The sequence below is a fragment of the Macrobrachium rosenbergii genome, chromosome 53 (assembly GCF_040412425.1).
Source record: "Macrobrachium rosenbergii isolate ZJJX-2024 chromosome 53, ASM4041242v1, whole genome shotgun sequence".
NCBI classification, from domain to species: domain Eukaryota; kingdom Metazoa; phylum Arthropoda; class Malacostraca; order Decapoda; family Palaemonidae; genus Macrobrachium; species Macrobrachium rosenbergii.
The window spans coordinates 20,250,324-20,265,323 of record NC_089793.1 but is presented as its reverse complement, the minus strand read 5'-3'; the positions used below and the strand labels follow the sequence as shown (position 1 = coordinate 20,265,323).

The window sequence follows — 15,000 nt, the reverse complement described above, 5'->3', positions numbered from 1 at the left end:
AACTAACACACGAACAACACATTCACAATCAACAAAAGCGTCTATATTTGTTCACCGAGTCAACCTGATTCATGACGTCATGGGCGAGGGAGGAAGTATTGGCGTTTTACTGACGTCATCCATGACGTCACATATGGTTGTCGACAGCATGGACGCTTGTATCGACTTACGGCAAAAGGCTTAAAGAGCGATGTCTGCTAACCAAGCACTGGAATGTTGGACTTGTTCTTCTTCTTCTTCTTTTTGAGAGAGAGAGAGAGAGAGAGAGAGAGAGAGAGAGAGAGAGAGAGAGAGAGATGGTGCAGGTGGATATTCGTCTTCCCTGATCTCCTTTACGAAAAACATTGCAACTTTGATGAACACTCAGGTTGGAAAACATGGCCAAGATGGGGGAATTATTAAGACCTTTATAATTGTCACGAACAGAAACCTACCTCCTGTCCATGGAATAACAAAATACAAGAGGGGAAATTCGGAGAGAGAGAGAGAGAGAGAGAGAGAGAGAGAGAGAGAGAGAGAGAGAGAGAGAGAGAGAGACTTGTTGCATTCACGTGAACTGTCTACTTGAGTGTATCAGTTTTCACTTTCGCTTCTAGAGTAAATGTAGGAAGCAAAAAGGGACAGACAGCTAAAAAGGATATACCACACACACGCACACACACACTGCACAGACCCATTTCACCTTGTAATCAGGACAGGCATTTGCCCAGAAAAACCAAACGACTGTCGATTTTATGACATCCTTATCAAACTCGGGGTATCCAAATGTTCCTTAAGAAAACATCTTTCCATGAATCTAGCTCAAATTCTTTCTCTCGCTCAGAATACTGCAACAAGTGACTGTCGGCCAGCGCTTGGAATTGCGTGCAACGTGCAGGATTGAAGGGGACAGCGGCAGAACATCAACACATGTTATGCAATTTTGATAGGGTCCGTATTCACGCAGCAGGTCACTAGGATAGAGCGTGTGACCCTCCCTGCGCTTTCGTTTCGAGACGAACTGGAGTTTTAGACAGTTTTATTTCTTAGAAAACACTCGGGAACTGTAAGTAACAAAAATTAAGAAAAATGGTTTTCGGATGGAGCATCGTTCATTTTATTGGCTGACTGTAGCAAGCATCATGACCGACATTAATGCAAGGTGTTCCGTTCATTTCTCTGCATTTGAAAGCACTCCTTACTCATCACCTCAGATTTGACAAACGCTCTGACTGAATCGTAAACTTGACCGAACAGTAGAAGACCAAACGATATATATACCATATACTTTAGAAATAAAAAGAAACTTGTCAAATCTTCTGGGAGACGTTACGAGGTTGACATAACGAGTAACCAAAACCCCTCCTTCCTTCCTTCCTTCCAACAGATACGAACGAACTCGTGACGCTTCTAAAGATAAGGCGAGGTCAGCTTTAAGTACCGGCCACCCCCTCCGGCGAATCACCAACCCATGGACCCCGACCCTGTGCCCCAACGGAACAGGCCTCCCACTCCCCACCAGCTCAGCTTACCTTACCTACTCTTATTGTCAAACCTCCTACTCTAAGATCACCAATTCCATATGCCTGGTGGACATAATACTGGACAGAGGCCTAACAACGAACAAGTACTCTTGACCCTTCTTCAAGTATAGAAGTTAAATGGCGATTTCTTTCTTCTTCAAATCTTGGTAACCAAATGTTGGGCCAGTTGAAAACAGAGTGAATTACCAATCGAACACGACTATCACGAATGTTGATGAATTCAGGACTGAACGTGAACATTTATGAGTCGAAAAGACTTCAGCATGAAATAGTATTGCAACTGGTGGTGGCTTTGAAAAATGTCCATTTTTTCTTTGGGGGAAAAGTAGAGTTCATGACAGACAGACAGACGAATATAAACTATTCAGACTTATTTCGTATTGAGACATTTATCATTTGTGTGTTCCTCTGTCAACGACCAGTACAGATGACCACCTGAATCTCTCGAAGGGCACCACGGCAGGGATTTTTGGACTTCGTTTTCGTCTCGAGTCATTGGCTAAAATATTCGAAATCACGACGGGATCGCCTCAAAGCTTCACACATTTGGGAAATTATCATATCGCTTCAATTCGCCCGAAAGCGTCTTCACTTGTTCATTTTGAGTCTGTAACAGAGGCTGTTTTCCTTGGTTACGAAATCATTTCCCAACTCTTACATACAGTTTATCCACTTCGAGAGGAAAATTGATCGAGGTATTCACTTCTCACGCAAATTCTTTTGCAGACTGTCACACTGGTCTTTCGGAACATCAGAATAGCTAGGAAAACGAGAAATCGCAACATAGATAAAGATTCCGTTGTGCCTTCTGTGAAAATGAACAGCGACAACTAAACACTGATAAGATAAGGGTGACAACAGCAAAACATCCGCCAAGCCGGATTGCACTGAGATAGAAAAATAAAGGAAGAAGTGTGACACATCCTGAGTCACATTCCTTCGAGCTTTGGGCACAGAACTTGAGAAGAAACCCCTGACAGGCAGACATTTAGCTTTTCGTTTCATTTGGTATCTTTTAATAAACTTGTTATTAATTTTGACAGAATTAACATTCACTTATTTCTTTAAGAGTGCAACCTCGAAGAGCAAAGTTTTCTGCGGGCAAGAACTGTTTTTGAGAAGCCAAGACGCCTGTCTGTCAAAAGAGGGGTTTGTTCAGAAGCCTGTGCCCGAGGGGAAGGAACCAAATTGCTGGCGGTCAAGCACACGGGAAGGAGCTGGGTCGGTCGCTTGCGATCCCTGTCACATGGCGTCTCACCTGAGCTGTGGCCTAAGTTGAAAGGTGTGTCTGGAGAAGCTGGTGAGAATTTGAACGGTGCTAGAGACGGAGCTGGAGGTGAAGGTGTCGTGGTCACAGGTGGAGATGGAAAAGTCACGTGACTTGTGGTCAAGTGGGGGAGGGCCAGGTCACCCAGTCCGGCGGTGGACACCCCCGCGTCGGTGATCTGATCCAGGTCCAGGTAGGTCTCGTACCAAAGGTCCCTCATCTAGAGAACTAGAGGGGACACTATATAGATGAGGAGTTCTAGTATAATGCCTTAACACAACCTCAAGCCACGACTGACACACACCCACAACCGATGTCGACCGTCTTCACAACAAGATAACTGCTCTCAACATCTGGTCCCAAGTATATATTGTTGACGTAAGGGACACGTCATTATACGTCACACATCGTCACTACCACATAGGCCAATAGCGGCGCACTAGCCCTCACCGGATTGGCTGCTATATATGACGGAATCAATGCGTCACATCGATTGCTGACGTCATGGTGTGAGGGTGGAAGCGCATGCGCTTAAGGACAACAGGAAAGCTCGAAGCAAGTGCAAGATAATGTATGAAAAATCATTGTCATTAAACGGCGATAGAGCAAATAGAGGTGTCCAAGAACTATGAGGAACCATCTCAAACAAAAAGAAGAAGTGGATTAAGCACCCAAATAACTCTTACCGACGAAAAGAGGACAGAAATCTCTATATCGAGGTTGGATGATGAGGGTGCGGGTGTGTCGCCAGTCTCCTGGCAATGTTGGGGTAACGCGACGATATGAGCGAAAAAGCTATTGCTTTTTCTCAAAGTTTCGACCACTCCGGTCTTGGGAAGAGCCCCATCTAATCGCCAGTGAAATCTCTACAACATACTTTAAGCATGTGGGCGTCTACGATATCCTTTTTATACCTACCTGACAGAACTTTAAAGATGGCAAATTATATGGGATTCATTTGCTCGGATACGGAGGCTAATCATTGCTTTAACACTGAAGTATTTAGAAACGTGAAAGCAAGCAGCAGTGTTAATATCCGATGAGAGAGAGAGAGAGAGAGAGAGAGAGAGAGAGAGAGAGAGAGAGAGAGATAATCGTATAAGACAGAAACAAGTAGGTGAACAAATGAATAAAGAAACTCTAGAGGATACGAACTAATTCCAATGGAAAAATAAGAAAGAAATAGCACACGACTACAGACAAAAAGCAAAAAATAACTGTGAATAGAAATTTCTTTATCGTAAAAGAAAAGACGAGGTAATGATGGTGTTTTATTCTATGCAGATTTCTTCATCTTCATTGCATATCGATTTCCCCTTTTTATCCTGGCCAGCCTCATCGCCAACAGTCACCCGTCTTCCCCCATCCACACCCATCCCCCAATTGCCACCCAATCCTCACCCACCCTTTGGCAACCCACACAACTGCAGTATCCACATAGCTACAAAAGCATTGCGTAAGGGCCTTTGTATGCAAGAGCTTGGATTATCACCTACGCTCGTGCAAAGATACGCAAATCTCTCTCTCTCTCTCTCTCTCTCTCTCTCTCTCTGGACCACTTACGGGAGCGAACGCACGAACTTACATAATCAGGCGCCACACAAGCACACGCACGCACACAACCATAAATTAGCATACACTGCAAACCGGTTCGTTCCGGAATTGTTTCTGTCAGTCGGTTATGACTGAAGGTTTTTCTGTGCTTCACGCCTCCTCTCTTTTTTTGTGGCGTTTTTCCCCCGTGTCATCTCGAGGAAAAGAAAGAAGGAAAGAGAGAAAGAATAAGATTAAAAAAAAGGGGGGACAAAGTTTGCGTGGGAAGTGACAACGCGACTTGCAGGCGTTCATTCATAAACTGGAACGGAATAGTCAGTCGCATTTGAGTCCTTTGCCCTTAGGAGCATTCGAGATCTTTTTATCCTCTGCACATCTCCGCCGCCGTCGTCTTCATACATCTTCTTATCTCTTCCTCGGATCTCGACGCCGGAAGGTTTAACCAAATCAATGACACGCGGTTAAAAGTTAAAAGTTAGGTCTAAAAGGGATTGCTTCCTCTTCTTTATTGATTGACGCATGAACGGCGAGGCTTTCGGTAACGAAAATTAAATGAAATAAAGAAAATAACTCGTGTTGGGGAGGAGGCTATTTTGACGTTATTCGATCGCACAATTGTAATAAAAATACTGCCATAAACATTTACTCTAGTTTGAAGAGGGACTGGGACTGGCAGTTGGTGCATGCAGAAAAACATCATCAATCAATAATATAATAATAATAATGATGACTGCTGATGAAAAGTTCCACATCAGTGATAAAACTTATTTTAAAGAATGTTGAAAATTACTGAACAGATGTTATCAACAAGGTACAGGTCACAGCAGAGGAATATTAAAGTATTTGTATCGCTCATTCTTCATGGAAAATGGTATAAGTTACTGAAAAAGAAGATACGATGCAGTAGAATACAGAGGAGAGAGAGAGAGAGAGAGAGAGAGAGAGAGAGAGAGAGAGGGGAGAGAGAGAGAGAGCGAGGGGGATCATATAAATATTTCTATCTTCATTTCCGCTTGAAGAACGCCGCACGCCGGAGTCACCCTTTCTTCTTCTTCTTCTTCTTCGTCTTCTTCTTCTTCTTCTTCTTCTTCTATCCTGAAGAGTCTGTCGTTCGCCTCAGACAGCTGACCGGACGCCTCGGCCGTAGCGGGACGCGATGGGGATTTTACCGAGTTCCCGACGAGTTCCCCAGATTTCGACACCCCGGTCCTTATCCGCTTGTCAGTTTAATGGCCAGCGGCGTGATTCATCGTGGAAAGTGTCCGAAATGGGGCAGGATTTTGGAAATACTGCGAAAGCGTGAAACCCCACAGGTCTTTATTGTTAGAGCTGTAGATGTACTCAACGCGCGCATCCGCGTGCAGTAAAACTTTTGGGACTCAATTTCTTGTGTATGGCTTTTTTTATATGTTAAAATGTAGTTGAAATTGTGAATGATAATATTTCGAAATTATGAATAATAATAATAATAATAATAATAATAATAATAATAATAATAATAATAATAATTTTATGGACGTAGTGGCTAATGTAGACATGTTACTGCAGTGGAGCTTCTTCCACGATTCAGCCATTAAAGCATATATGTGGCAGTGACCGTTATTTACCTATTTACTTATTTTATCTGCTTATTTATTTATTTATTGGTGCCAGCTCCTGTTAGATGAAACTACTTAATGTTGAAAAGAAAGTAAGAGTGAAGCATCTCCTATAGGCGTACCAAATTTCATATTATTCTGAGACTTATGATGCTGTGGTCAGCATTTATCGTTCGGAGTAACAGTTGTCTTGTGCGATTAAATATCCAGGATAGAAGTAAGTGAAATACAAAACAGCATCGAAAACAAAGTATGGAAGCTCTTCGTTGGGAGAGTCGGTAGAGCTGTGGAGTAGCACTCGCTAGGCCCGAGTTCGAGTCTCTGGCAGGTCAATGAAGAATTGGAGAAATTTATTCTGGTGATAGAAATTCATTTCGCTACAATGTGGTTCGGATTCCACAGTGTTGCTGGTGGTCACAAGCTGGGGCAACCAGTTGGTTCTTTAGCCACGTAAAATAAGTCCCTAATCCTTCGCCAGCCCTAGGAGAGCTGTTAATCAGCTCAGTGGTCTGGTAAAACTAACGTAAACTTAACTTAACTTGAAAATGGAATGTTGGTATCCGAATGGTTTGTGATCACAGAGTTGGAAGACCGTGGGAGTCAAGGGTACGGAAGCAGGGAGAGAGTTCCCAAACTTTGTAACAGAGAGAAAGAAATAGTCCCCGATTGTTTTTCATTCAGTTACTTTATTCATTCATCTGTGTCAGGTCGAAGTCTCATTGAGGAACAGAGAGTCCTCACCTTGCAGCTTATTGCCATTTAACACTTGCCCACACTTATGGGTCGCCTTTGATCAAAGATCCGTGTTGGTATAAGGCCTTTCACCCAATGAATACATAAAGGAATATTTCTTCGGGTGAATCCAATACGATGTTAACAGTCTCTTGAGGAATTCCCAGCATCAATTTCAAATGCCTTTCCAAAGCCTTCATACAGCCTTCGAAGCTTCAATAGACTTTCTTATCATTACATTGCTTATCTGTTAACGATCCGGTGCAGGGTACATTCTGTTCAGAATGACTCTGGTGAATCATCAAGGCGACTGGTGATCATGTTTTGCCACGCTGATTTCCGTACTTTGAGGTAAAATTTACTTGTTATCGTAACGAATGTTTCCTATTCCCTCTGAATGCAAGATCAAGTTTCGGTTCTCTCGAGTCTAGATATTTATAACCAAATTATATATTTCCACTGAAGTATGCAGCGCATAAGCAACTGGTATTTTCTCTATTAACTATCACGATGGTTTAAAACCGACTGACTTACAATCCATCGGTCAGTCTGTAGCAGTGCCATCCATCCAACCATCCGTCTAACTCTCGTGTCTCGGGTGCTTTGTTTACCTCAGCTCCATTAGCGTCTGGTATCAAGATCTTGCTCCTCTTCTGAGAAATGTCCTTGCTCTTTATTTATTTATTTAATTTGTTTTTGCTTCTTCGCAGCGCCACTTAATAATGTGTGACCTTTCTTTTCTACGTACACGCTTCTGCACTTCAGCGTCAGGGTAGGAACGTAGCAGTAAGAACGTAGGTCCAACCTACCATCATCACTTGCGCGTTGTTTCTGTGCGTTCGCCTTTCGAAGAGATGATGATGTATAAATCGCGCGTCGTGGTTGGTTATAACTTTAGGAACCGTGTTTCAACGTGCTACAAGTTTTTCTGTACGTTTATGATTTATTCACATTTTCAAATTAAAACAGAGCCGCCCCTGTTGGTTGGACAAAGCACAAAATTAAAATTACTCTGGCCATATGTGAATTCAAGGTCCAGAGTATCTCTTTCTTAGACCATGGTCCAGAGGATGCCTTTTCTTGAGTCCTCATTACTCGTAATATTACTTCACAACGGAGGGCAACACTTCAAGACCCTCTTCTTCAAGGCCAACAGACTAATAATGAAAATAATGACAAAAATGATAATAAGGATATTTGTGGACCGTGAAATAATAAAAGATACCAGGATATAAAAATTTCATCAGCAAAGCTGACAAACTAAAGACCAAGGTATATAAATAATTAGGCAGACCACTTATTAAAATCATATTTGATAAAAAATAACATTCTTTGATTGATCAAAGAGACGTGGTAGAAATTGTCTATCGCACCAGATCACCCTTTCCCTGGTGGGCTAAACCTTGACTTGATTTTTTTCGGCTGTAGCTCTGTAGTCCCTGGTTATATCCACCATAACAAAAGAAAACGGCTAATGTTTTTTATTTTTTTTTTTATTTTTTTGCGTTTATGAAAGATATAACGGTGTGAACCCAATATTGGACTCATTAATGTATATAAATTTTGGGCAATATGACCACTTCTGGAAATAGCGTTAACCATTGTTTTAATTTAAATGGGACGAATGACCATTTTTTATTTTTTTTAGAATGCATCTCACAGGGAAGTAGGTCTCAAACTAAAGGATATATTGAAACCTCAGTAAAGGAGAATCTGTCAAGAGATTTTAAGGTTATAGACGACGGAGAACACGAGGAACCACGAGAACCTTCGAGACCGTAGGCACTGAAGTGTTGTCGATAACCTAATGTTAGGTTATTGGCAACACTTCACGCTTCACTAAGTAGTTGCTATCAACTGTGGCGCACACACAGTACCTCTGGGTACCTTTACCTATTTTTCTCCACTTTCCCAGCCAACTCATGCTCTCTCTCTCTCTCTCTCTCTTCTCTCTCTCTCTCTCTCTCTCTCTCTCTCTCTCTCTCTCTCTCTCTCTCTCTCTGTCACAAGAGCAGAAAGGGAGATAAAAAGAAGTAGATAGATGTTAACCGATTTCTTTCCTCCGGCAAGGGGAAACAAAGATCTTAAAGTAAGATGGACCACAAGCCTGAGGAAACGGAACAATATTCTTACCTTTTCTTTCCGGCGAAGAACAGGGTGTTTATGTTGCATTTGCATGTCTTAATATACGTAGCAAATGCAAATGCAACTGGAATTTAGCTGTGTCATATGCCATACACATACAGTTGTTCTTATGAGCTGAAGAATCTCATTTTAATGCACGAGGAACCGAGATGAGTAAAAGAGGAAGAAGAAAGTAAGCTTCGACTTGCCTTTGCCTCTAGGGAAAGGGTTCTCACTGACTTCATTTTTCTTACGGAAAATCTGGGGCACTTTCCTCCCTCCTGGTTTCCTTAGCGTGAGAGAAACATGAACGATGTACGGTTTGAACACGAACAGTTTACATCCCCTCCTCCGAAAATCAGTGATGACTGTTAAAACAAGTATATAAAACGTATAATGCTGTATGAAAATCTCAGCCACAGCCCATGAAACTCTCAGCTGCTGCCCATGAAGCTTTCACCCAAGGCCCGGTGGTTGCCTGTGTTGTTGGCACCTATAGCGGTGCCTGACGCACGAGCATGGCTAACTTTAACCTTAAATAAAATAAAAAAAGCTACTGAGGTTAGAGGGCTCCTTTGGTATGTTTGATGATTGGAGTGTGGATGATCAACATACCAATTTGCAGCCCTGTAGCCTCAGTAGTTTTTAAGACCTGAGGGCGGACAGAAAAAGTGCGGACGGACAGACAATTAGCCATCTCAGTAGTTTTCTTTTACAGAAAACTAAAAAAGGAAGCTTAAGTAGTATCTGTAAAAGTGACATACTATCTAGCAGTTGACCCAGGTGAGAGAGAAAGTGAGCTTGAGATAATCCCAAAAGTTGGGCCCCGATACCGGATCTGGATGAGGGACTTTCTGAGGGTGGAGTGCTCCACCTTTGCGGAGATTTGCGGTCACCAGACTGTATTATTATTATTTATTATTATTATTATTATTATTATTATTACAAGCTTGCTGGCTCACGCTACGCACGCTGGAACCTGGCGCTGCTGTCTTCCCTACCCTCCCGATCCCCTACCTACCCCGCCCCCATCCAGGCCGAACAAACAGGTTTGCAGGATGTCTCCCATACCCTCCTGTTCCCCTACCTACCCCGCCCCCACCCAGGCCGGACAAACCGGTTTGCAGTGTGTGGGTGGCTGTGTCATGTCTCCCCTACTGTCACCCGGGAGTGGGACAAACAAAATCCAGTCGGATTTTATTATAGAGTATTGTTATCATTAATAAGTCCAAAAGTGCTCTGAAATGTAAATGAGAAAATTTTAGTTTTAGTTTTTTGCTTTCCAGTGATAGAACCCTACTTTTACACTAATTATGGTGCAAAATTACGAAGTCCATCATGCATTTTATTTTATCCCACTTTGGCTGTTTTTCATTAAGTTTACATCAGTTTGCCTCTACGGTAATATCGCTGAAAAACTGGTACATTTTGGAAATGAATAAAAAAGGAAGCCTTTCTGTGCAGTGAAAGATAAAATTAAGAGGCAAAATGAAATGATCCATTTGGCAGTTAAGAGGCAAAATAAAATGATCCACTCGGCAAGTTAATAGGATTGTCAGTTAAACTTGATAAACAAAAGGGATCCCAAAAGATCTGAAAAGGAGCCATTTAACCAAATCATTAACACACCCCCACCTAGGTGGGTTAACGATTCGGGTAAAGGACTCCATTCTTGAATGGAATGTATCTGTGAACAAATGAAATTGTGTGTGTGTGATCTTGTATGCCAGGTTGGGGATTGTTTGATTACGAATTAACTAGCACTGCACTACCGCTGAGTTGGGGACCAGGTAAGAACCTCGTACCTGTTTACTTTTCTCTCGCGACGTATCCATAGGTCCGTAAGCGTGCCTTGGCGTCAGGTGCAAGAAGGGAAGGAAGGTGTGAATGTATGACCAGGAAGAGGCGGGGTGAGGGTGAAAAGTCTATAGAATCAAAAGAGAGAGAGAGAGAGAGAGAGAGAGAGAGAGAGAGAGAGATTCAAACACGTTCAGAACATGCAACACGAAAGAGGCAACATCAAACTCACCTATTACTTCCAGTAGCGCATTTCCACCGCAATTTATTCATCCTCTTTAGTATCCCAGAGTAACTGCCCTCCATCTCCCCCTCCCCTCCCCTCCCCTCCCCGTCTCACCTCCCACTCCTCCCTCAATAGTACCTCCTTCCCCCAAAACAGTACCGAGCTTCCCTTCTCTCTCCTCCGCCTCTCCTTTCCCTCCACTTCCCCCTCCAAACCCCTCTCCCCCTTCCTGAGCCAACCGCCCAATGCCCCCACCCCCTTTTTTTTCTTTTCTTTTCACGTCCTCCTCAAACATCGCCTTTAACAATCCGTTAGGGCTTCATTTCTCTCTTTTATCTCTGCCTCCTCACTACCCTCTAACTACTGTCTGTCTGCCTGCCTGTATTTTACGCTCATATATATATATATATATATATATATATATATATATATATATATATATATATATATATATATATATATATATATATATATATATATATCTCTCTCTCTCTCTCTCTCTCTCTCTCTCTCTCTCTCTCTCTCTCTCTCTCTCTCTCTCTCTCTCTCTATATATATATATATATATATATATATATATATATATATATATATATATATATATATATATATATATATATATATATATATATATTTATGTACACACAAACACATATATATATCAAGCGACAAATATCACTACCATAGAATTAAGCATACTTTGGGAATAAGATAGACCAACGGGAAATTATAATTAATAAGTGCTTCTTCACAAGCAAGAACTTACCAAATGGCCAAATCGATTATCTATCAGTATATCGAACCAAAGGCCCAGGTTCGAATCCTGGCAGGGCCAGATGCACTTATTAGGTATAACTCCCCTCCAGTGTAAGTTATTCTTAAGGTATAGTGAATTCGATAGTAGGCGACACTTCTTGTGGCTTAATGTTTATGATTGTGTATAGTGTAAAATAATTTAATTCACTTTACCTTAGGAAAATTTCTGCCCAAAGAGATTTATGTATGGTAAGTGCACCTACCCTCATTAGGATTCGAACTCATACCTTTTTTGGGTGTAAACTGTGCTGAGAGTGACTTTATACTCAGCTTATAAGATAATTAGGCTAACAAGTCACTCACCCATGTTCAAGCCTTAACGATAACTGAGTTATCAAGTCACTGTCTCACCCTTGTTTCAACCCAAAAAGCAATAGATTCGAATCCGACTTGATAGCTGAGTGGATGAAGTCATTGTCACCCTAGTTACAACCCAAAATTGCATAACACTGAATCCCGGTCAGGTCCCAAGGTATGGTGACAGCGGTGTTAATAGGGTATTTGTGGCTTAATATTTGAAAGTATTAAACTGTCATATGTATAGACTACTACATCTTAAAGATGGGCAAACTAAACGCTTTGAATAAGCCTATGGTCTGAAAGTAAAAGCAAAGTATGTAATGCATTCATCTTTACAAAATCTGTTCATAAAAGCAACTGTTAATCGTCTAGGCATGTCAGTCTCAGGAGTTAAGAAATTAAAGAACTGAATGAATTTTTCATTATAAGAATAATATATATATATATATATATATATATATATATATATATATATATATATATGTGTGTGTGTATATGTGTGTGTGTGTGTGTGTGTGTGTGTGTGTGTGTGAAGTGTAAGTGCTATCCCAAGAGCTTGGGCAGCTCTGTGTCCTAAGGGAAGAATGCTGAAAGTGAAAGTAGAAAGTTATTCAAAATGTTTTGTATACCGTCATCACGTAAAATGAATCTCGTAAGTCAGAAATAGTTTAAGATTAACAGGGCCAAAGTGAAATTGTATTAGTGGGGTGCATGGTAAATTCAATGAAGGGTCAGTGAGTCTTCAGGGAGTGTTATTGGTATAAATAAGTACTAAGGATGGAGGAAGAAAAGCAGTAAGTAGTGTGGTAATAAGATAAGAGATTAAGTGAAGAAAAAGGGAATAACTAAAGTGCAGTTGTTTTGTAGCAGTATACAAAATAAAAAAGGGCTAAGGGGGTGAAATAAGAGTGGAGGATGTTAAGGCACCAGGAGGTGATTGGATTGCAAATTGAATACTGGAGTACAGCGGTGATGGTGTGATTGACTGGCTGACCAGGTTTGGTAGGGTACCTAAGGGTGAGAGAAAGGTTCCAAAGGAATAAGTGAGAAGACTAATTATGGTCCATGATAGATTTGACATAGTCTCGGTTTGGAGGATGTTGAGAGAGAGAGAGAGAGAGAGTTGAAAATATGGTGTACACTGGTGTCTGAATGTGTCATATTATTAATTAGTGATAGCTGAGAAACTTCAAAGATGAGCGAAAGTCTGAAAGTGTTGCAAGAAGAGAATGCTTGAAGTGAATGTTAGCATTAGTTGGGATGTGAAGTAAATAAGAAACAAATAAACAAAACGAAGGTCGTTGAGGCTAGACAGAAGTACAGTAAAAAATGAAGTAATGGAATCCCATTTTGAAGAAAAGGCTGTAATGACGTCAAGAAAAAAGAACGTCATTGTTGCACATAATTCATCATGGGGGACACTTTCTAATTAATCATTCCCCTTTGCCTTTCTCCCAAACCATCCATTCATTCCACTTCATTCACGATGGAAAGCAAAGTACAGTACTTGTTTGTCATAGAGAGAGAGAGAGTTGGGGCGCTAGTGACGTTGAAATTAACAGAGATAAGGTAAAATATGTAGAATTAGTGGGGGAAAAGAAACGGAACTGTGAGTATGACGTAAGAAATATGATGAAAGTAAAGAAGAGATAACTGTCATATGAAGTGTGCATTTGTATACATACAAACTCATTTAATATAAAAACCACTAACGTATATGTATGTATATATATATATATATATATATATATATATATATATATATATATATATATATATATATATATATATATATATATATATATATATATGCATATAATACGTGTGACTGGTATACAATTAAGTTATCTACTCTTGCACTCCCTGATAGCTGAGAAAAAACCTTGAATAATGTATCAGCTACATGATCACATGGAATAGAGTCTAGCTTTTCTGTACATTTTCATATCATAGGACGACTTTACTACTAAAAATCTGCTCGTATACGAGGGAAAGTCAGAAAAACAAGTTTACTTTTTGTGTTCTGTAAAAGAAAACTATTGAGATGGCCATTTATCTGTCAGTCTGCACTTTTTTTCTGTCCGCCCTCAGATCTTAAAAACTACTGAGGCTAGAGGGCTGCAAATTGGTATGTTGATCATCCACCATCCGATCATCAAACATACCAAATTGCAGCCCTCCAGCCTCAGTAATTTTTATTTTATTTACGGTTAAATTTAGCCATGACCGTGCATCTGGCACCGCTGTAGGTGCTAACAACGCAGGCCACCACCGGGCCGTGGCTGAAAGTTTCATGTGCTGCGGCTGAGAGTTTCATACGCCGTACAGAAAAATCGATTGCGCCGAAAAAACTTCGACGCATTTTTTACTCGTTTGTTTATGAAACCTTCCTCACCAATTAAAAAGACCAGGTTTAATTCTCCTGAGAAGACGGAGCGGTATGGACTCGCTCTGTTAAATCCTATAGTAGCTCTAATGAAGCAGGTAGTAAACTGGTTGCATAGTGGTTAGTTGGCTGCTTATGTCATAGCCAAATGGAAAAGGAACAAATCCTAAAATCACACACGTGTGCTCATATATATATATATATATATATATATATATATATATATATATATATATATATATATATATATATATATGAGTATATATATATATCACATCATCACCGTGACATTCTTTAGCCACAGACATTAAGCTGTAAGTGTCATTTAATAACCAATTCTGCTCCATCTCGAAAATATTACCGAAGGGGAATTTTTATTGATAAGTGATAATCACCGACAGAAACTATCTCGTGAGTTCAGTAACAATTGCTCTTAGCATTGGACTATATATATATATATATATATATATATATATATAATGTAATATATATTTTATATATACATATATATTCTATACACACACACACACACACACATATATATATATATATATATATATATATATATATATATATATATATTATGTAATTTCATACATACATACATACGTACGTACTCTTGATATTCGAGAGTATTGTCTGCACAAAAATAATATTATTTAGCAACACCTGTGTAC

At 40.4% G+C, this 15,000-nt stretch overlaps 1 protein-coding gene across 2 annotated transcripts in view; it reads right to left on the bottom strand.

Annotated features, from left to right (window-relative positions):
* The window catches only part of LOC136834335 (probable nuclear hormone receptor HR38), a 286,419-nt gene that overhangs the window by 35,845 nt on the left and 235,574 nt on the right, over nt 1-15,000 (bottom strand). Inside the window, exon 1 of one of the 2 annotated variants that reach the window (XM_067096829.1) lies at nt 2,782-3,162. The exons of the other annotated variant lie outside the window; for it this stretch is intronic. Coding sequence (XP_066952930.1) covers nt 2,782-3,010 — 229 coding nt within the window. The 5' untranslated portion in view covers nt 3,011-3,162. Of the gene's footprint in view, nt 1-2,781; nt 3,163-15,000 lie in introns of those variants that run through there. 2 annotated transcript variants of the gene reach the window in all.